General features: G+C 50.7%; 7 protein-coding genes across 7 annotated transcripts; 3 read left to right on the top strand and 4 right to left on the bottom strand.

Moving 5' to 3' along the window:
- Positions 1-279: 279 nt before the first annotated feature.
- NECHADRAFT_54297 (uncharacterized protein) lies at positions 280-4,297 on the bottom strand (the record flags this gene model as incomplete). The annotated part of the gene is made up of 4 exons (XM_003047437.1): positions 280-702; positions 755-3,903; positions 3,950-4,033; positions 4,084-4,297. 4 exons carry the CDS (start codon positions 4,295-4,297, stop codon positions 280-282), a joined length of 3,870 nt encoding a protein of 1,289 aa, XP_003047483.1.
- A 555-nt stretch (positions 4,298-4,852) lies between these two features.
- On the bottom strand, positions 4,853-5,890 carry NECHADRAFT_87832 (uncharacterized protein; the record flags this gene model as incomplete). The annotated part of the gene is made up of 5 exons (XM_003047438.1): positions 4,853-4,983; positions 5,030-5,140; positions 5,188-5,403; positions 5,452-5,736; positions 5,788-5,890. 5 exons carry the CDS (start codon positions 5,888-5,890, stop codon positions 4,853-4,855), a joined length of 846 nt encoding a protein of 281 aa, XP_003047484.1.
- A 476-nt stretch (positions 5,891-6,366) lies between these two features.
- On the top strand, positions 6,367-8,076 carry NECHADRAFT_54076 (uncharacterized protein; the record flags this gene model as incomplete). Its single annotated transcript, XM_003047268.1, has 5 exons — positions 6,367-6,612; positions 6,659-6,764; positions 6,811-7,208; positions 7,260-7,462; positions 7,512-8,076. The coding sequence occupies 5 exons, from the start codon at positions 6,367-6,369 to the stop codon at positions 8,074-8,076; spliced, it is 1,518 nt and encodes a 505-aa protein (XP_003047314.1).
- An 844-nt stretch (positions 8,077-8,920) lies between these two features.
- On the bottom strand, positions 8,921-9,306 carry NECHADRAFT_87834 (uncharacterized protein; the record flags this gene model as incomplete). Its single annotated transcript, XM_003047439.1, has 2 exons — positions 8,921-8,983; positions 9,040-9,306. 2 exons carry the CDS (start codon positions 9,304-9,306, stop codon positions 8,921-8,923), a joined length of 330 nt encoding a protein of 109 aa, XP_003047485.1.
- Positions 9,307-10,413: 1,107 nt separating this feature from the next.
- NECHADRAFT_106546 (uncharacterized protein) lies at positions 10,414-10,970 on the top strand (the record flags this gene model as incomplete). The annotated part of the gene is made up of 4 exons (XM_003047269.1): positions 10,414-10,579; positions 10,638-10,742; positions 10,793-10,857; positions 10,908-10,970. 4 exons carry the CDS (start codon positions 10,414-10,416, stop codon positions 10,968-10,970), a joined length of 399 nt encoding a protein of 132 aa, XP_003047315.1.
- A 1,465-nt stretch (positions 10,971-12,435) lies between these two features.
- On the bottom strand, positions 12,436-13,914 carry NECHADRAFT_106547 (uncharacterized protein; the record flags this gene model as incomplete). Its single annotated transcript, XM_003047440.1, has 5 exons — positions 12,436-12,800; positions 12,854-13,165; positions 13,261-13,292; positions 13,346-13,611; positions 13,669-13,914. The coding sequence occupies 5 exons, from the start codon at positions 13,912-13,914 to the stop codon at positions 12,436-12,438; spliced, it is 1,221 nt and encodes a 406-aa protein (XP_003047486.1).
- Positions 13,915-19,229: 5,315 nt separating this feature from the next.
- NECHADRAFT_87838 (uncharacterized protein) lies at positions 19,230-20,972 on the top strand (the record flags this gene model as incomplete). The annotated part of the gene is made up of 1 exon (XM_003047270.1): positions 19,230-20,972. One exon carries the CDS (start codon positions 19,230-19,232, stop codon positions 20,970-20,972), a length of 1,743 nt encoding a protein of 580 aa, XP_003047316.1.
- Positions 20,973-21,551: the final 579 nt, after the last annotated feature.

A 21,551-nucleotide genomic window follows, 5' to 3' on the forward strand; every position in this document is an offset into this window, starting at 1 on the left:
GACAAGTTCCAGGGGTCGCGTTTCTGGGGTCATCGGGCGTCCGAGTCGGAGCTCCGAGGCCGGTGGGGCCGAGCCCGGTCATTCGCGGAGCTCCGAACAACTACATCGATGACCGAGTTTCGCTTCAAGGAAAAGGAGATGAGCAGGTGTTTTACTGTCGGTGAAAAACTGCCCCGAGGTAGTATTCCGAGTTGCAAGGGGCTAGAGAGTAGATGATGAGGTGAGATGAGGAACAGGACTTGGGAAAGGTTGTGTTGCATTATTGAGTCTAGGGACAATCTATACGAATCCTCTATGAAAGTCATCAAATCCTTCTTCCTCCTCCTCACCATCTGGACGCCCGTATCCTCCTCCTCCCGGCGTGTTGATCTGCACATACTCACCCGGCTTGAGATGAACAATGGCCTTTCCTCCAAGATTCATCTTCTCCAGCTCACCCCCCTCGCTGAACTTGAAGACGTTGTTCTCGCCCTTTTGTCCTGCATGACCTCCAGCCATGCCATACGGACGGTACACTCTTCTGTCACTGAGGATACTGAACTTGAGGTTGGTACGAGCCTCAATCTCGCGGGTGATGCCGTTGCCACCGCGCCATCGACCATAGCCTCCGCTTCCGTCCCTGATGCTGTACTTGCGAACGAGAACTGCTGTTCTCTTTTCTATTACCTCGCTGTCTGTCTGTCGAGTGTTTGTGGAGTGAACCTAATCCGCGTTAGTAATGCTTCTTGATGAGAATTAACATGAGACAACTTACGTGTACTCCATTCGCTCCGGTGTAACCTTCACCAGCGCCAACTCCTCCACCAATGGATTCACCGTAATTCCATCCAGGTTCGATCTCGCCAGTCTGCGGATTCTTTCCTCCCATGCCCCAGCCGAATGAATTGGCACAGCCCTGGCTTGCGCCGTATCGACCAAACGCACGAAGGATCAGGTCAATCACACGCTGGCTCGCTAACGTTGAGCCGCAAATGGCCACGGCGGGAGTAGGATTGAGGACAGAGCCTACAGGGACGCGAATATCGCAAGGGGCTAAACAACCTTCGTTGAGAGGGATCTCCAGGTTGACGAGGCATCTGATGGTGTAGATGATGGCTGAGTGGGTGATAGAGATGGGACAGTTGTAATTTCCCCACATCTGAGGTCCAGAACCAGCAAAGTCGTAGATCGCACCACCTGTTTCTTTGTCGATAGTGATCTTGACCTTCATGGCAGTACCATCATCCAAAAAGTCCGTTGCCGTCAGAGGCTTGGGATGTTTCTGAGCCAACCCCTTGAAAAACTGCCGAACCGCAAACTCGGCGTTATCTTGGATTCCCTCCATGTACTTGTGCACCACCTCAAGAGTGTACTCATTGCAAAGCTTCTGAAGCAAGATGATGCCGCGCTGGTTTGCTGAAGTTTGGGCTTTGAGGTCTGAGATGTTGTCTTGGATACGGCGTGTGGCGCTGCATCCTGGATATGTGCCTACTTTGTTGAAGGTGGCTCTGACGTCTTCTTCGAGAAATTCACCGCCACTGACAATCTTCATTGAGGGGACAATGATTCCTTCCTCCCAGAGGGATCGGGATTCAGGCATCATGCTCGTGATACCCATGCCTCCGATATCTGTGTGATGACCACGGGATGCGACATAGAAAGCAATCTCACCGCCGACAAAGACAGGCGTGACGACAGTTAGATCAGGAAGATGGGTACCTCCCCAGGAGGGATGGTTCGTAAGCAAAACATCACCTGGCTTCAACTTTCCTAGCCAATGGCGATGTTGTGCCTGTACTGCAAATTGCATGCTTCCCAAGTGAATGGGAATGTGAGGGGCGTTGGCGACAAGTTTTCCCTGGGGCGAGAAGATGGCGCAAGAGAAATCGAGGCGCTCCTTGATGCTGCTTGAAATTGAAGTTCGTTGGAGGGTGTTGCCCATTTGCTCGGCGATGGCCATGAAGCGATGTGCAAAAACGGAGAGTTGGATCGGGTCGAGGTTTGTGGAGACTGCCTCGGTCGTTGCGTTCTCGGCCGTCGCTGGCGTGGTGCTTGATGGATCTTCGGCGGCTGTCTTGTCCAGGATAACATAGTTTGAGAGAACATGGGCCTGGAAAAGCGGCTCGACGAGAATCGTTTGTGTCTGATCAATAATTATGGCTGGGCCGTCGATCAAACTTCCTTCAGGAATGTCTTCCAACTTGAAGACGCTTGTATCCTGCCAAGAGCCATCCAGGTAAACCTTTTGTGTTGCCGTCTGGCTCGAGTAGAGTTCTCGTCTGCTAGAAGCGATCTCCTGATAGGCAGTTGGCTCACGAACTTGAGTTCCTGTGCTGCCTATTCCTCGGACCTTGACCGACTCAATGATGATTGGTCGGTTCATGGAAAAGGCAAACTCTCGCATGTGAATGTCTTTGAAGGCATTGGCGTAGTCCCCATCTTTTGGCTTTGACACGGAGAGGTTTGTGTCGGTGCCAAAGTACTTTAACACGAGCGACTCATCAAACACGAGACTGTCCTCTGAGGCCTTTTGAGAGACGAGTTCGGCAGCAACCCTCTTCTTCAGAGTTTCAAAAAGCTGATTGACACCGTCCATGGCATCATCGTTGAGCTTGGCCGCATACGGTTCGTATGTCTCGTACTGTAGCTCGGCATGTGCAATACCATGTGCAGAGAGGAGAGATGATAGCTTGTGAATCAGAACTCGCTTGATCCCTAGCTTATCGGCTATTGAGCATGCATGTTGACCACCTGCACCTCCAAAGCTGACGAGGTTGTGGCTCTCCGGGGCGTATCCTCTCGCCTCTGTGGCGTTTCGAATGGGTCTGCTCATCGTTTCATTGGCGATGTTGAGAAAACCGGAAGCCACTTCTTCGGGTGTCAGATTTTGTGAAGTCTGAATGTTGAAGTCGGCGGTAATCTCCTGAAACTTTTGTCTCACGACTTCAGTGTCCAGTTCTTGGTCCCCAGACTCGCCAAAGATGGCTGGGAATGAGGACAAGACTAGTCTTCCGAGAAACAAGTTCGCATCGGTCACTGTCAGAGGACCTCCTTTCCTATAGCAAGCAGGGCCTGGGTGAGCACCTGCTGACTCTGGTCCGACAGCCAAGAGTCCATTTCTTGCAAAGAGAATGGAGCCGCCTCCTGCAGCCACGGTTGCAATGTTGAGCATAGATAGGTTGATGGTTCTGCCAGCGATGGATGTTTGTTGAAGAAAATCGTATTTCCCATCGTACCTCGAGACGTCTGTGCTTGTGCCACCCATATCAAAGCCAATGACAGGACTACCTTCGCTGACATCAAAGCATCGAGCTGTGCCAACAACACCACCAGCCGGTCCGCTCAAAAGGGCTTCATTGCCACGAAACTTGTTGGCCTGTTTGAGTCCGCCATCAGAGCACATAAACTCCACTCTCCCAGGTGGCACCTTGAAGCCAGATTCAAAGTTGTCGACGTATCGTCGGATGATGGGGTAGAGGTAGGCTTCTGAGCAGGTCGAGTTGCTTCTGTTGAGAAAGTTGATGGATGGACTTGTTTGGGACGAGATGGTGACAAATTCGAAACCAACATCCTTGGCGATTTGAGCTACAAGCTTTTCGTGGTCAGGAAAGATGTAGGCATGCATGAAACAGACTGCCAGTGATGTGTAACCATCGTTTCGAAGATCTGAAAGCTGTTTTCGAATGGCGTCTTCGTCGGGTTTCTTAATGACGCGGATAGTCTCTCCGCTTGGGGTTTTGACAAGGTTGGGATCTTGTCCAAGGACCTGTTGGCTAAGTGGGTGCGGATTGAGATCGTAGTCCTCTATGGTGATTCGTTCATCGATTTCAATCACGTCTGAGTGGAGGACTGAAGCCTTTCGAATGCTGAGATTGAATAACTCAGGCCTGGATTGATCTCCAATGACGCAAACATCCTTGAATCCTACACTTTGTTAGATATCAATTGATGACGGGGATGAAGGACTTACCCTTTGTTGTTGCAAAGGCAAACTTTTCGCCGTTTCCTGTGAGAAGCGCATTTGTAGCAACGGTAGTTCCAATACGACATGAAGCTATTCATGTGAGTTGAAGTGAACACTGCTGCTCGAATGGAAAAACAAACCTATCCTTGACGCATCAAGCTTCTCACCAACTGGAATCGTCCTCCCTTCAAACCTCTCCAGAATCCTTCGAATAGACTCAGTTGGAGCATCTGGGTAATTGGCAGGATCTTCTGAAAGAAGCTTAAAGATGAAAGGACTATGCCCTTGGCCGTCTGTCGCGATCACGTCGCAAAAGGTGCCTCCCCTGTCGATTGAAACGCGAATGTCTGCCATTTTCGATCGTGCCGCAACCCTCGCTCAACGCAATAGCATGCTGGTTTTTAACCATCAGTCAAAGCGACGAGTTAGCCGAATGATGAATCGGCTACTCACAGACCTAGCGAGTTCCGATGGCGCAATCTCGACTAGCGATGGATCCCCATGTCGGGGTGTTTCCGACAAGACCCCTGTTTTTGGTATTTCTAGCCACTGGTGCTATACTCAACTTGGACATGTCGCAAGCGGGCCGATTCCGACTATCATGTCACCGCCCGACTGAGAGTTGAGTTTCCCCGAGTCAGTTATCGAGCTGGAGTTTTGGTTGGGGCAATGGTTTTCCGGGTTGTCAGTTCATGCTGAAACCATGTGCTGCGGAGAAGACGAGGAGCTTGCCGATCACATCTTATCACGTCAGGAAACAAGTTTTCCCCGCGATTGTAAATCCTTATCAAGGGTAGGTATTTTGATAATGCGAAGGCATGGGCGAGGTTCTTGACATAGAAGTTATCTTGCAGCGGTTTATACGAGTGAATGTCTTGATGCAGGATATGTTGCATACTGATTAACTATCTACTGATCTAAAAACTCTCTTGTCTTGGAAAGCACCAGATCCGACTTTTCAACGTGCACACTATGGTTGGCACCAGCAACCACGAATAATTCCGCATTCTTGACTCTTTCCGAAATGATCTTTGAATTGTCTTTGCCGAATTAGCCAAGGCTCGCATATAGGGTCAATAACATTACCTGGCGGGCAGATCCAATCTTGGTCACCAACGATGACCAATGTCTTTGCAGTGATGCTGTCAAGTTTCTCAATGTAGTCAAAGTACTTTTCCTCCTGCGAGTAGAGGTCATCTGAAAGTGTCAGCCTAGTCGTCTTATTGTCGCTAGTCGTGACGTACTGTGAGATTCCGCAACATAGACCGTATCCAGACAACCCCTGAGTCCTGCGTTGGCATCAAAGTCTTCTCGGTATAGCGGCATCATGGCAAAGTGAACGAGTCTGAACTCTTCGTCGTTTTGAAACGCCCCAAAGACCTTGTCCCTTAGCATCTCCTTTGAGAAACTAGGAACTTTGCTGATTCTGTCCTCGAGAGTTTTAATAGCGCCCTCCTCATCTGATGCATCATTAGTTCTGTGCATTAATCAGAGTATTTGATACGTACGATGGTGAGATGGTGCCGTTCCTCGCAGAATCAAGTGCGAAAGTCGGGTTGGATACGTAATGGCATACTGCTGAGCGAGGAACCCTCCAAAGCTACCACCACAGATAATAACCTTCTCCTCAGGCCCCAAGAAATGTTTTCTCACGCCTTCAATATCGTCAACCAGCTGCTTAAAGGTATAAGGTTTGGTCCGAGAGCTCTGCCCGTGTCCCCTGTAGTCAAATGAAAGGACACGGAAACGGTCGTTTAGGCGACTGTAAACTTTGTAATCAGACCTGTGATCCCCTGAGTTGGTTAGAGAAATTCTATTTTTTTTTAAAGGTACCGGAGTCTTACCCATGCCTCTTCCACCGTGGAGGGTGATGATGAGTTGTGCATTTTCCGGACCGCTGAGCTCATAAGCAAGCTCAGCTCCGTTTACTGTAATGATCTCGACCATTTCTGCTGAAAACGACAAGAGTGGTGTAAACGAGTTGGGGATTAGTTACTCTGGAGGTGGTGAGGGTTGTTCTTGTGGTGTTGTTGTCAGCCGTCGAGCACCGTATTCCGCGATAATATTGCATTATCAGCTCAACCAACAAGACACAAAGTGACAGCTGCCTTCTGACTCACCGAGTTATTCCCCGTCGCATCCAGATTACGCTAGCCGGGGTCAAGTCCGTGGCATGGATCGCGGCATCACCCCGACGTCGAGAAATTCCCTCTTTAGGAAAAACGCCCGGACTTGCGCCGGAGCAGCAAACCACCTGGGAGCAAGCACGCAATCGGCCAGACGAATTAGAAATGGTTAGAGCAGACGCCTTCTTATTTAGTGGGCTCGTCGATACATCTGAAGAAATCTGGATATAAGTTCTTGCTCCTGGGATGTCCAGGAATCAGCCTCTTATCAAGTTTACTCCAACATAGCTTGTCATAATGGCTCCTCACGCGGTTGAAGGCGACAATGCGATTAGCACTGCAAATGCCAGTGCGAAGAATCGCTCATCCATCACATCTGCGGCAGCCGTCGACTTGAAAAATGACACGACGGTCCCTGCGGCGGGCAAGGATCAATGGTTTCACTGGCACGAGCCCGGCACGTCCAAGGAGGAGAAGAAGCTCATCTTCAAGCTTGATTGGTTCTTGCTGAGTTTTGCGTGTTTGCTATTCTTCATCAAACAGGTTTGTTTCACGCTCAGTGGTGCAAGGTCTTTGCTAATATTGCCAGCTTGATGGAAACAATGTTTCAAACGCATACGTGTCTGGAATGTCGGAAGAGCTGGGTTTTGGTCCTGGAAATGAACTTTCGTGGATGAATACCTACTTTTCAATTGGTAAGAGTGAGAATTTTCCCATGAGAAGCTCTGCTGACGTTACTAGGAACCATCATTGGAGGCACAGCTGCCAACCTCATCATCACTGTTCTTCGACCCCGAATCTGGCTTTCCTCCTGTCTCCTCATCTGGTCGGTCTTTGTGCTAGCCCTGTTCAAGTGCAACCATGCCTACCAGTTCTACGTCCTGCGCTTCTTCATCGGTCTTTTCGAGTCGGCGGCTTGGCCAGGTGTCATGTACTGCCTCGGCTCGTGGTATCGAAAGAGCGAGCTGTCTCGTCGAAGCGGCCTGTTTGTCATGAGCGGAGTCATTGGACAAATGTTCTCTGGCTATCTGCAGGCTGCCCTTTTCACAGGCATGCACGGTAAAGGTGGCATGTCTGCATGGAGATGGTTGTTCATCTTTGACTTTATCCTGGCTCTCCCAGTTGCTGTTTATGGATTCGTGAGTACATCATTTCTGCAAAGATATGCTCATCCAAACTGACCACAATAGTTCTGTTTCCCTGACACACCCCATACCACCACCGCCTTTTATCTCAACGAATGGGAAAAGGAACGTTCCAAGCAGCGTATTGAGGAAGAGGGTCGCAAGCCAGCTGGAAAGATGGACTGGTCGGTGCTTCGTCGCGTCTTTGGTTCCTGGCAAGTGTATTCGTTTACAGCCGCATACTCGTTTTGGACCTTGACCTGCGGAAGGTGAGATACTACCACTTTCAGTCTTTATTCTTGTTCTAACTTTTCAAAGCTACGTCATGCAGTACTTTGCCATCTACCTCAAGTCGACTGGCTGGTACTCAGTCCCCGAGATCAACAACATTCCAACATGTATCGGAGCAGTCAACTTTGTCTTTATGATCTCTACGGGTTACATCGCTGATAAACTCGGTGGCCGTGCTCTTGTCTGTGGCGCTGTTGGAAGTCTCATGATATTCAACTACGCCATTCTCACCGCATGGGATGTTCCGCACAAGCTCCGAATGGCAGTCTTCATCATACACGGCTGCTACGGCTGCTTCACGCCCCTCCTCGCGGGCTGGGCCAACGAGGCCTGCGGCGGCGACCAGCAGAAGCGAGCCTTTATCTTGGGCTTCATGGTGTCTGTCGGCCAGGCCGTCGTGATCCCGTTCCAGCAGGTCCAACTGGCGTCTGGCGAAGCTCCCGAGTTTAAAAAGACGCACGGCTGGGGGAGTGCGCTGGCTTGGGTGGTTGCTTTGACGCTGTGGACGGGAGTTGGGTTGCCTCTGGTCCAGAGATGGAGGCAGAAGGAGGTTGTGGTGACGACAAGGGAGGAAGATGTTGATGAAGTCTAATTGAGACGACGGCATCGTGGTATTGGAGAGACTTAATTATGGAATAAGAGGTCGGGGACTTCAAGTCATGTTTCTTAGGTCGCAGATTTGATCGTACGCGGTACCTTTGAGGTTAACGAATATTCGGTAATGTGCCTGCTGGTCATTTCTTCGAACGCGAATGCGCCTGTGGAGAATATCATGTCTGTGGTATAGCGGGACCATCGAATAAGGGACGGTCTTCTGGGTTAGTTATCCCATTAGGGGCTGGGTTGGAATTACAATAAAGAACAGCCTCTGGGCATCACTTCATAATCTGAACTGCTCTACTCTATGCCATATTTAAGCTCCGAACTCGTCCCCTTTTGCTCCTCCAATCTGCTGGAAGAATCCTCCATGGTTCGCTAGAGCGATGAGATGTCAAGTCTCACAGTTGCTGTGTTACTTGGCCCCAAAATATTTCACTTCTGTCCGTAATACCTTTCACGCAACTGTCGAGAAAACATGGCTCTTCCGAACTCAAAGATGTCACCATGGCGAGCAGTTTCACGAGCATTGGTGAACAACACGATTTCAGCAACCCAGCTCGTTGTTTTATTTAATATGACCTGTGCAGGCCCCATCCCTCGGTAAGGACTGTGGATGACCAACATCAGGGGTAAGTTGACCAAGGTTAAACATTCCATTCTGAAGTGAACCACCGTCTCCCCATTTTCTCATCCGCTAAATTCCCCACATCAGCCCAACCCCCCTGTATCACCATCGTGAGGAATCGTCAAAGTCGATGAATGTTCTCGTTCGGGAACCTTGCGGCGAGGTCTGGAACCGCCAGGCTTGCCATCGACTTGGCGTGTTGGCTTCGGGCTTAGTTGACGTAGATAACCTTGGTGTTACCAAAGGCAGAGCAAGTCTGCACAGAAGCGGAGCCCTATATGAATTTTTAGCACAGCCACTTCTCCCATATCATCCTCTATAAGCACATACCTGGTTGGCCTGGCTGTTGCAGCAGACGACAATGCTGTTGCAGGAGTTGAGGTAGTTGGAGCACTGGAAGTAGTTGCTGCCCCACCCGTCGGTCTCGGGGGTGCAGCAGTAGGCGGCACCGCTGCTGCAAGAGATGGATTGGATCTGGTTGACTGGGCCCACGGAAGGGGGAGGAGGAGGAGGAGGGGGAGGGGGGTGGTGACCGCCGGGAGCAGCGATGGCACCGACAGCGGTGATGAGAAGGCCGACGACGGAAGTGACGAGCATTTTGATGGTTGTAGAAGCGAGGGTGTAGTGTTTGGAGAGTAGACTGATGATTGTTGTGATGAGTGAGTGATGAGAGTTATTCAAGGTGGGAGAGAGCTCTCCTTTTATCCTTTCTCGACATGCTAGGAGACCTTGTCGGTTCGATTTATTCAAGACTACGTTGGTCATCTTCAAAGATCTCGCTCTCTGCTCCAACACAAACGTTGCAAAAACAAACCGACTTCGATCTCGTATGCACGTTCGAGTCCAAACTTGGACATTTCTTGCCTCAATCCAGCCTCAACTGAAGTTATTGAACTCATTGACGACCTCAGACATCATTCTGAAGGCATGCAAAGCACCTCTTTGGGTCATCCACCTCACGATCCGGTCCTCGTATCGAGGTCTTGGTGAGAAACAGGATCTACGCACGGTCTAGATGCCTCCAACTTTTCGGTGAGAGTTTAACCGCATCACGGCGAGATGACGATGCATGTTTTCAGGACCGGCATCGATGTTCCGAACATGAGAGCTGATGTCTTTTGCAAATCTAATGTCTCCGTGAGAGCACGGCGTTTCACCTGAAGTTAAGCACGATTGTAACTGTATTTCGGCCCGAGAGACAGCGAGGAATCTTCAACGCCTATGCTTCCGCCTCGAAATGCAGGTACTGTGGCTGCAACACAAGTAAGAGATCCGAGCCCAAAGCTTCCGTTGTGAGCTCTGAGCTCAACACTGGATTATACGAAGTTGCATTCTTCAACAACAAAGTCCAAGCTGATCTCGCACCTCGCTTTGCTTCGGATCACTCGGGGCCAGAAATAATCCAGAGTTGTGTAATGTTTGGTCATACTTGTTCGATGTAGATGTTTAGTGTTTCAAGGCAACTGGCTTGCCCATTGTGGCACACAGTCTGTGTGCTACTTGCTGTGGCGAAGCGACAAATACGGAACTTGAATGTCTTCAAATACTTCTCGTTTGCCCGTGGCATTTCCATCTTCTTGAATCTCAGCACCACCACTCCTCTCTCGTTTCTGATCCAACGGACTCAAAAGCTTTCGCTCTTTTCTTCAGACCAACGTCACCCCTTTTACCTTTACCCAAATTCACTCGCTTCCAATCAGCATCATGCATGCCTCGACTCTCCTCTACGGTCTGGTTTTCCTCCAGGGAGCCATGACGTCCCCGGTCGCTGAGCCTGCTCAGGGGCCTGAAGTTGAGCCTCGAGCCATGGAGCGTCGGGCCCCCACCTCTGGTGATATCCCCTTTCCCCGCTTCCCCTCCCGTAAGCCAAGTGAGTTAGACGTCTTTGAACTTGCCAGAACATTTCTAACCATAGTCGTCATATGAAGAGGCCCAGGGGGGCAGTGATTGCTCCACCGGTGGTGGCTCGGTCTCGCAGTCCAACCTTTGCTCCGCTGGCAGCCCGTACTGCTGCACCAGCGACGGCAAGGGCGGTAAGTAATGCCACAGGATTCCTGATACTGTAGAGACTTACGCGTTTTAGGACACGTCTGCTCCAACTCGTCCGCCTGCGAACAGACCGTCATCTGCTGCAACAACAACAACGGTGTACGTATCCCACTTCGTCCATTCCCAACTTCGACTGACGATATTTTTAGTACCAGATCTGCATCGGCGATATTGACTTCAACATGCCCATCACCATCAACATCTACGAGTAGGGGTGAGTGGGACTGCGGTGGGCGTGGTGTGGAGAGGGGCAAGCGGTACTGTGGTTATTTCGAGACCTTGCACTTGCGTCTCCATGACGCTTAAATGCTGGAGATGTAGACCGGATTCTCTAGCTCCATAGTCTTGTTTTAGCATCAATCTCTTCCACACTAAAGTTTTCGCCCCTCCACTGGTCCAGAGTGCACGGTTCATGAGGCTCAAGATGGACCCGGTGAACCGAGGTTGGAGTATGCAAGGATTATAACCAGCGACGGTCCGAGATCAAGACCAACAATTGAATTGGAGTGGCTGTTTACTCCCATCCGGAACAGGGTCTCAGGGGGGTTGCGCTCGTAATTAGACCAAGGCGAGCTGGGAGTGTCTCGATGTACGCCTCCTAATATTCTACATCTGTGCACAGGATACTGATGAAACGCCAGAAGGAACGCAATCCAGTAATTTACATTGACCACAGCTCGTATCTGCAATCAAGCAAATCTAAATCCTTGGTGAATATTAACCAAGGGGCAGGTCAATGTGCCCTCAACGGCAGCAACTGGGAGAAATTGACCAAGTTGACGTCAAAGCCAATGCTAGTCAGGCACACAAAGCACGTTCTGGGCAATTTTATGCATAGTCGCTCAGAACAGAAGTTATGCTCGATATTCTAGAGACGAACAGGGAGCTGTGAGCACGGACGCTGAGAGTAATGCAATCATAAGGTGTTGGTTGATCTTGTGGCATTTGTTCTGGGAATGAATGGGATACTAGCGTTGAGCCAAGAAATCCGACATTCTTAAGAGCATAGAGTGCTTTGCAATACGGTCACGTTTGGTACAGCTCAAGTCCCCCGTCGATTTGTGTGGACTCAACGGAAACCAAACTTGGGATCTGAGTTGAGTGAGATGCAATTTTTGCAGGTGCTGAGCTTTGGGGTGAGTGAACAACTTATCAAGTGGTCTAGGTCCACTCAAAATGTATCAACGAAGAAAATAATCCTCCCGGCAATGTTGGGCCCCTGGGAGAGAGTCAGGTATTATAGGGTAGACAAAGGGCTGTGGCTGTAAGCGGGCTGCGTGGTGAAGTGATTGGGCGATGAGTCGGTTCCACTTGAGACGACAAGTCTTGGCATCAATCGCAGTTGACGATCATGCGCGGATCATAAGGACAGGCATCGTTATTTTCTTAGCTATATACTTAAAAAGAAAAGCTAGAAAACTTGTTAAGACCTGAGGGGGGCCCCTGCTGAGTTGCTGACTTCATGTCGCTACCGGGAGGTCGCCCATTACCATTACAGTGATTACACCCGGTCAATAGTATGAACTATTCACTATGCACGTTTCTTTTCCTTTCTCGCTAGGACTCTGCATGTACTCCTGAGATAATGAGTGGTATTTACTATGATTGTTGGCTTGAGAGTTCATCCCATGAGTCAGACCGCCAAGGTCACACGAAACCTCTTTCTCAAGTGCGAGCTCACGAGCACTCTCCCGTAGCGCTGGGCCCCGTGCAAGGTTCCCCCGTACATTCGAACCCACGCTCCCCCTTGACGTTACCGCAGAGGTAGTCCGGAGCCTCAGTACCGTTGTCAAAGCGAAGGTCGGTATCAAAAAGGGAGATGTTGGTGCACGGTGCAACCGCGCTACACTGAAGACTTGCTACGCGTGAGGACTTGGTTGTGCCGGTGAGGCCCTTGACCGAGATGTCGCGAATCTGGAACTGGGAGTTGGTGCAGTTACCTTGGCCTGGTGCGCCTCTGAAGCGTGTGCACTGAGAGATGGCTACTGCGGCACCACGCATCCCGACAGACTTTAGGTTCTTGAAACTCATATCCGCAGCGACTAGATCATAAAGTCGTTAGAGACACTTTAGTCCGCGAGATGATAGTACTTACACCCAAGACCGCCGCCGCCGCCATTGGGCGGATACCCGTTCTGATCATCTGTCCAAGTTTTAAAGTAGACAGCATGCAGTGTATTGTAGAAAGAGCAGTTATCGACGTGCAGACGCTCGATCGTCTCGAACTGCTTATTGTATTGACCGATGCTACCCAGCGCTATGCCGAGCCCGTTATAGAATCGTGAGTTGGTGATGCTCACATCGGTACTGTTAGCCTTGAGTGAGATACTATCGTCACCGCTGTAGACAGTCCAGTTATCAAACTTGATGAACGACGAGCGGATTGTATCGGCGCCATCCGTGTTTGCTGCACAATATGTTAGTAATGGCAGTAGTGGCAGGTTAGAAACTTGCAGCTCTGGTAAATATTGCCGGTGTTGTTGACTAGGATGTTGGAGAGACTAACTCGGTGCGAGTAAATGATTGACATGGTCCTTGTTATGCTTAGTTGGGTTTCAACAAGTTATCCTCATGTGGGTGATCATACCACATTTGGCTCCTGAGGAAGTTGACCCCCCGTACGATGGAGTTAGTCAAGCCGTTGAGAGTAATTGCATGAGGCCGACCCGGGTAATTAGACGAATTCGCCTGCTTCCTTATCCATTGGTACCAGTAATCGCCATTTCCGTCGAGTGTGCCTGTGCCGTGACCATCGAGGACAACCTTGTTGCCGCCGAGGATGAAAGCCGTGGATTGGTTCTGGTAACCAACATCAAGTGAGTTCTGAAGCCAGTACTCAATATCGGTACTCCACTAGATCTTGTAAGCTTTTTTTACTCTTGTCATGATACCATGAGGGTTGTGGATTACCAGAAGGGTGCCTTTAAGGTCAATGTATACATCGTCAAGCCATGTGATATTCAACACCGAGTTGATGTGGTATGTGGTAGGGTGGAAGATGACCCTTCCACGTCTCCCACACTTCTCGAATGCTTCAATGATTGCAGGAGCATCATCTGTTGCGTTGGTGCCGCCCGCTTTGACAATGCACGTTTTGCGTCGCGACGCCTCAACAGAGACTCCCAGAAAGAGAAGAATAAGACTGACCAACTTCATCGTGATCTAGCACTGCAGTGAACTTGAATGAAGCCCGTTCTCGATCCATTGGGAGCCACTGGCTCTATATATCGTTACTATCTGCGCAGCACTTACGATCTTCGGGTCAGTTAACCCATCGAGGGCCGAGCTGCAACTATAAGCGCAACACTTACACTGGCTGGCCTCGGACCATCTTTCGCCGAGGAGTCCAAGTCATGAAGCTGGGGTGATCTACAATGCCCCAAGATTTCGCACCAATTGTGGTTAAACAAAGGTAGTATTGCGGGGTAGTGACATGATACGATTTCCCCCACAACCACCTAAACCCCTCGCAACCAACTCTATTCAAGACCTTGCACATTGCTTTCCGCTGTCGATCAGACATGGCCAGGGATTGTCCCAGCCTGCGCGTGGCGCCTATGTTGCAATGGGGGTGGAGGTCCTGCTTTCGTCAATTACCAGGTGCACTGTGTCTCTAGTTATGTCTCTAGTTGAAGGCCTCTTGTCGTGTGTACTATCCAGGTGGATTAAAAAAAAACATCGCCGCTCTCCGCATACAGTTTCAGTGCTAGTACCGGCGGTGCTTTTCAGACCACCTGCTATCCTTATTTACACGCCTAGTTCTTACTCTGCAGATCTATCTAGGTGGCGTTTGGTCAGTCCCTCATAACTCTGGGGTAAGGATAGATAACCCTAAACCTAACCCTAATACTATATCATCGTCATCATAGAACCCGGGCGACATAACCCCCAACGCCGACTTTTGAAGAAAACGAAACACGAACGGTTTTTTGAAGCGATTCAGGCAAGGCTGGGGCCAGATTATGCTCTTATCCTCCAGGAACCGTACCAAATCGATGAATATATTGTCGAAATCAACACCGCAATAACATCACCCATCGACGAGTGCGTCAGAACAGTCCCCCACTTCCGGAAGAGGCTTCATCGAGCGCCCAACGAAGAGCTGGCGCGATTGGACGACGAATGGCATCGCGCGCACGACAAATACATGCGGACAAAGGGCCTTGGAGGCTTGAACCATCTGAAAAGGCTCGCCGCCCAGCGTGACACACTTGAGCGTTCCATCGAGTGCCAAAAGTGGCAACAGTCCATGACGGAAGAGGCCAAAACAAGCAATGGCGGCTACAAGGTCGCCAAGTTGGGAAAGAAGCTCGTCCAGCCTCAGGAGTCGGCACAATCACCAGCTTTGACGGTGGACGGCAAAACTTATCGGACAGATGAGGACAAAGAACTTGTCTTCTGAGAGAGTATCTGGAGAGGATCTACCCAAGATGTGTCACACGAACCTCTTCAGACTAGAGCGGCTGCAGTCCACGATGGCATCTCAAACCCCCCTTCACCACCACCTCCACAACTCAGTCCGATTCCGGACTGACACAACCCCGACCATGACGATGATCCAGGCCCGTCTTCAGCGCCGCCTTGGATACACCCCCCCGACGCGGGCGATTCGAGCTCTGGGAGTCATGATGGTCCGAATCTATGCAAGGAAGACTTGGTCCAGATGATACTTCGCCTTCCCAAAGGAAAGGCCGCCGGACCCGACGAGATCCCCAACGAAGCCCTCATCCTGGGTTGTGAAGCCATCGCTGAGCACCTGCTCCGCGTCTTCCAGGCATGTCTGAGGCTTTCGTACCATCCGGCGCCCTTCAAACACGCGACGACACTTCTTCTACGAAAGGCGGGAAAGTCGGCGAAGCTCCCCAACAGCTGGCGGCCTATCGCGTTGCTATCATGCATGGGCAAGATGCTCGAAAAGATTGTGTCGGTTCATCTCACTGCCTGGAGCAAAGAGCACAATCTCTTGCACGAGACACAGTTTGGGGGAAAGTCCGCTACCAAGGCGCTTCAGTACCTCATCAGCATCATCTTCACCGCTTGGCTGCTTGGCAGAATTGTCACCATTGTGGCTCTCGATATGTCGGGTGCATATGACAACTTGGACCAGCAGAAACGGATTGATATTCTCACCGAGATGAGAATACCGTAGTGGATCATCAATTTTGTTGTATCCTTCTTGTCAGATCGCAGCACCGTGTTACACATGCCTGGTCACGTCTCCAAGACGTTCCCCCTCCCCATCGGCATCCCGCAAGGTAGCCCGTTGTCCCCCATTCTCTTCCTCCTTTTCACTACGCCCCTACTCAAGGAGGTGAACGAGGCCAAGTATGGGAAGGTAAAGGTGAATTCGTTTGCCTTTGTCGATGACATGTACTTGATTGCCGAATCCAAATCGATCCGCCGCAACTGCAGCTTCTTGGAGCGCGCGCACAACGTTATCCTGCACGCGGCGAAGCCTCTCCGTATCAAGTTCGGCCCGCACAAATACCACGTCATGCACTGCAAGCCACCAAGGAGTCAGTGGCCTGACATCCCAGACGACCATTGGAAGATGCTTCCCAACATCCCAGGGCTCAATCGCGAGGAGGAGCCATGTCAGCAACTCAAGGTTCTTGGAGTCATTTTGGACTGTGCGTTGAACTGGCAAGCACACATCACCCACATCAAAGGCAAAGTCTCAAGGCGGCTTGGTTATTTGAAGCGCACCACGGGTTCCACCTGGGGCCCTGACTTGAAGACCATGCTGAGACTATACTCGACTACAATTCGGCCCAGTATCACGTATGCTTGTCCCGCTTGGTTCATCTTTGATCCCGATCGCAAACTCCATTGGGGGTTGGCCAAGACGCAGATTGAGAAGCTCGAAACACTGCAACAACGATGTCTCAGAGAACTATCTGGCGCTTTCCATTGTACTACTGGTCAAGTCCTTGAAAAGGAGTTTCATGTTGAAAGCATGGAGAATCTTTTGGATCGGTTGTCTTCGGTCCACAGAGCAAAGAATCACAACAGCCCAGAGGAGATTCTGCAACGACGGATGAGAAACTCGGGCATTTCCCGAGAAGCTTGGAAGCACCCCTACAACATGCTTGATGGGCGCACAGGCCACCTGTTTATTCACGCCCAGTGCAAACTGAAGCATCTCGTCCATAGGCAGAGCGCGAATGCGAAAAGAAGGGGCGAGGCAGTGGAGAACAAGAAGGGATACAAGGCACCTGACCTCATGGGTGTAATCTGTTCCTTGACAAGAGAGATCTCTGATCAGAGGTGTGCCCAGAGATGGAAGGATTACCTTGATGAACGCCTCTGTCGGAAAGCGCTCACCGATGCCCAGCCCCGGAAGGTTCCTCGGGCTCTGAAGGAGCAGTGGGGGAAGCAGAGCCTGCAGTACTACTCAGGCTTGTCTCGAGCACAGTCAACGATGCTCCTTCATTGCCGAACAGAGTTTATCGGGCTCAACCATCACCTCTTCAAGATTTCGGTACGTTTTCCCCAGCAGCTCATCCTCAACATTTCCATCTGACAGTTGCCCAGCGTGCCGATTCTCCGCGATGTCCATGTGGAAAGTCCGACGAGACGGTATTCCACAGGTTTGTAGAATGCCGTCTGCTGCAGAAGGCGAGGGACTCGCTGGAAAGCAAGGTCGGCCACACCGACTTCTCGCGTCTACTCACTTGTGACGCGGCGATTGCTGCCGATTGGGCCATCACGCACTTTGGCTTGGCCCAGTTCAAGTCGGCCAGGCAGTTTTCGCAGTTTTTACCTCTGCCACCCTCGGGAGGCGAGGCATGATGTTGTGCTGTGTGTGACAGCACATACGTCCCCCCCGTGTGTTCGGATTTATTGTGTGTCAAAGTCAGGTCTCTTCCTGCAATCGTGTTTAACTTTTCCAACCCGTGAATAACCCCATTAACAGTACGTGAGTCTTGCTACCCCGTTTGAGTTATTTGTACGCTCATTATCTGATTCTTATCCGAGGTCCAGACAGATCAAGCTTTTTCCGATAACCTTGTGCGTCTTCTTTCTCTCCTTGCATATTGAATGACGATTTGGCTAAATCATTCCCCGTCCAGACATCTGCCACCGACACCACGAACAATCGTCAGTATGCTGCCACATATCCCTTCCTGGTTCAAGCTAATTTTCCAGCATCCAGAGGCCTCCGCCACCCATCCCGGTCCGAATCGTCGTCCGTATGCCCTCGCCCCCCTGCAAACCTTTGCCGACCAGGCGTGAATCTAACTTGTCAGCGTCAGCAGATCCTTTCAAGCCCGCAGCTCCTCCACCAAGTCCAGCAGTTCCTCCAGCCAGCCCTCCAATCTGTAAGCTTTACATGTTGCCTTGTTGCCATTATTCTGTACTCCTTCACTGACTTTTTCGCGTCTCAGTTTGAGCCCGTCCAGGAAGTCGACTTCTTTTTCTTCGAGGGTGTCGCCTATAGCTAGTCTCTTGGCTAGGTTCCCGAGCGCTGTTTGTTGTGTCTTGATGTATTCGACCCGGCCTTTTCGTAGTTGTGTATGCCCGATGAGACGATTGTGGAACTGAACGAGGGGTAAGCGTTGTGATTATCTTTAAGATAATATGATAGCTAATATTCTCGCCAGCGACTCGAAGTTCATTGGTGAGATCGCCAACTTGAATGCGTTCAGAGACAAGGAGCTTGGCAAGTCCGAGTTCCTTCCGGAACTGTCGTTTATCTTTGCGACTCTTTGGTGTGACTTGGGCGCTTGTGTCGGTATGTTGCCATTTGCGGCCTTCTCTACTATTTCATCCATTGCTTACATCACTCTAAGTTGTACCAATCGTCGAGGTCCGGTTTGACCGGGCAGATCGGGAGTCTTTGCATTGGTAGGTTCATGTCATATGTCCGCTTGAGTAGAAGCTTATGCTGATAGCGTGTGATTGCCAAGAAGTAGCGGACATTTTGAGGAAGAAGGACAATAGAGAAGATGGAAGTGTCGATGGCAAGCCAGAGGAAAAAGCCAGGTATGTGCTTATTTATATTTAATGAATACGCTGACTCTATTGACACCAAGAAGGGAATATAACCTCCCATGGGAAAAGGAAAGGTGGCATCTTGCACTGCGAGGCTCATCTTCCAGCTATTAGGTTTCTATGGCTATAGAGCCTTACCTTAGGTTTTCGGTGTTTTGCAGTATTGGGTTTTAATACTGCCGTGTGTCTTCAACTGTGTCCTTTGCTCCTGTGGCTGACAGCGATGTCATCAAAAAAATAGAATAGATTATGATACCCCATAAAAACACATGTGCCTCCTTTGTTCCTGTGAAAACCTTGTCTCGGCCCTTGGCCCTGTGCGGTGAAACTTTGGGCGCTACCTGTGATAGGTGGCCCATTAGGCAGCCAGCCGCACAAGAATGAACGTGAATGACGCCTATAAAACCCCACTTCATCCCTCGATTTCTGGTGGTCTCTCCTTCTCCCTCCACGCACACAAAAAAACACAACACACCATGTCAACTTCCCCTCCGCTTCCCCAAACCTGCCTCTTGTCCCTCCCCCGCGAACTCCGATCCCTAATCTACCACTTCTACTTCAAGCTAGAGGGTGGTTATGTCTTCAATCGGGAGGACCCCTACAATGGCAAGCTCGCCATGGCCGACGGCCAGCCTATCAACCTCTCCTTGATGTACGTCTGTCGCTTGATTGCAGCTGAAGCCAAGGACTTGCCTTTGCGAATCAACGATGTCTCATTCTCGACTGCGTACCACCAAGATTGGAGTCCACTAGCAGGTCGCTTCCAGTACCTGTCAATTCTTTACGCTCAGATAGAGATGGACTTGGTGAGGCATCTCAGCCGAGCCGCTACTTCGAAAACACACTCCGAAATTGTTCTTAAATTCCCATACTTTTCTGCTGTTTTCGATGACTTCGAAGAATATACCTCAGGCCTACCCCTCAGCATTTGTTCGCGCGTCCCGTGTACCGCCCTTCAACAACTCTCGCCCCGCGGCGGTCGGGGCATCCTGGTAGGGGTGTATAGCATCCATCACCCTTTCTGGGCTAGGTGCTACGACGACCGACTCCACTCCCCGTTTCAACAAGCAACCACATACGCCTTGGACGTTTTCAGCCAGAAGGACCCTGCAAAGTTTAAGGAATTGGCCGACGTAGCCCCTGGATGTTTCGAGCCCCACGAGTTCGATAGCCTTCGGCTCGATCCTTGGGCCATACCTTCGTCGGCCGAGCTCGCTAGAATCGGCCGTAAGTTGCACGATGAAGAAGTATGGCAAGCTCTTCAGAGGTGGAGATATCCCTTGGATGAGGAGGCGGTCCTGCGCGTTTATGGGCGGCGTCACCCGCGGCTCCGGGGCTCTGAGACGAGACGGTATCAGTCAACAAATGTTTGTTATCGCGAAGCCTACCACTTCTCGGCGGCGGCTGTTGCCATCCGATTTCTTGAGCGCCTCAGTCCTGCCCAGCGCCTCAATCTACGACACATCGTTCTGCACGAAGACCACATTTCTGTAGGCCTACCAGAATGCCACGCCATGGGCCTCATTCGATTTTGCAGGGAGAACCCACGGCTTCGGGTTGAGCGCTATGTTGGTCTATGGAGAAATATCCTCCATGATATCCAAGCCCCATCCTTAGATAACATGCCGGAGGTGGCGGATGATCTCACAAAAGGTGAGCGGCGTTGCGAGATTAGTGATGGACGCCTTGGACGCATACTAAGCTCTTGGTTTGGAGAGGCCCTGGCTTTGATGGATGCAGGCATGCCTGCCGGCTCCTTCACCCTCATTCTTGATGGCAACCCAGCCATCAACCTCAGTTCGGAAATCTTCCAGAATGGTATTCAGCGGAGTATCGCAACGGAGCAGGCCTTTAGACGATGCTTCGACAAACATCTTAGCAATGCCGAAAACGACCACACAGTGGGATACATTAGGATGGGCGACTGGGCACCCAATCACTTACTAGACGGCATGGGCCACCTGGATAACCCGGCCTCGGTCATCCGGTGCAATTTCAACATTGGCACACCTTGGGACGTTGACAAGATGGTCGAGGAGCGTCGACAATGGCCTGTACAGCGATGGCAAGATGACCTGAGCCGTGCTAACGATGGTGGCTACTGCACCTTAGCCCCGCCCTTGCCATGTTGGTCCAGCTTTCAGCTTGACATCTTTGAACAGAAAATAGTGCCCAAACCTGCTGAAGCTAAAGACGATGAGGATGGCGTTGGTACCTGAGAGGAAAGCAAGAGGGCACCGACAAGGAGGTTGACATTTTAATTTTGGGCAGCAGCCCCAAGAGTTGCCTACATTGAACGACTCTCAATAGACTGGCTGTGAGATGAAAACATTGTTGACAAGTTCATGAGCGTTTGATGAATATATGGAAGCTTGAGCCTGGACATGGGGGCACAAGCGGTAGGGTAACTACTTGGGTCTTGGTCGATACCTAGCAATCGCGAATTTACAGCACAATTAAAGTTTTACAGCCAGCCGTTGAATCGGTGAGGTCCTCAGCTAAAAGGGTTTGCTACGCCAGAGCTGGGTGTCATCGAACAAGAGGTTGGGAAGAAGCCTACGCGGTATCAAAAGGCCATATTTTCCTTTCTCCTGGACTTGTATGCATACTGCCTGTCCTTGCCCTAGGATTTGGCATAGGAAGAAAATATCACGACCAAGATGATGACGAGACACATCCACAGAGCTTCATGGAAGCTTGAGCAACACGATGTGCTCCATCCCCAGGCCAGCCGTGACATGGCACCGCCCAGAGCCCAAGCTACAAGACTGAAATGCTATGTAGAACACCGTACTTTG

The sequence above is a fragment of the Fusarium vanettenii genome (assembly GCF_000151355.1).
Source record: "Fusarium vanettenii 77-13-4 chromosome 12 genomic scaffold NECHAsca_15_chr12_5_0, whole genome shotgun sequence".
Lineage (NCBI taxonomy): Eukaryota > Fungi > Ascomycota > Sordariomycetes > Hypocreales > Nectriaceae > Fusarium > Fusarium vanettenii.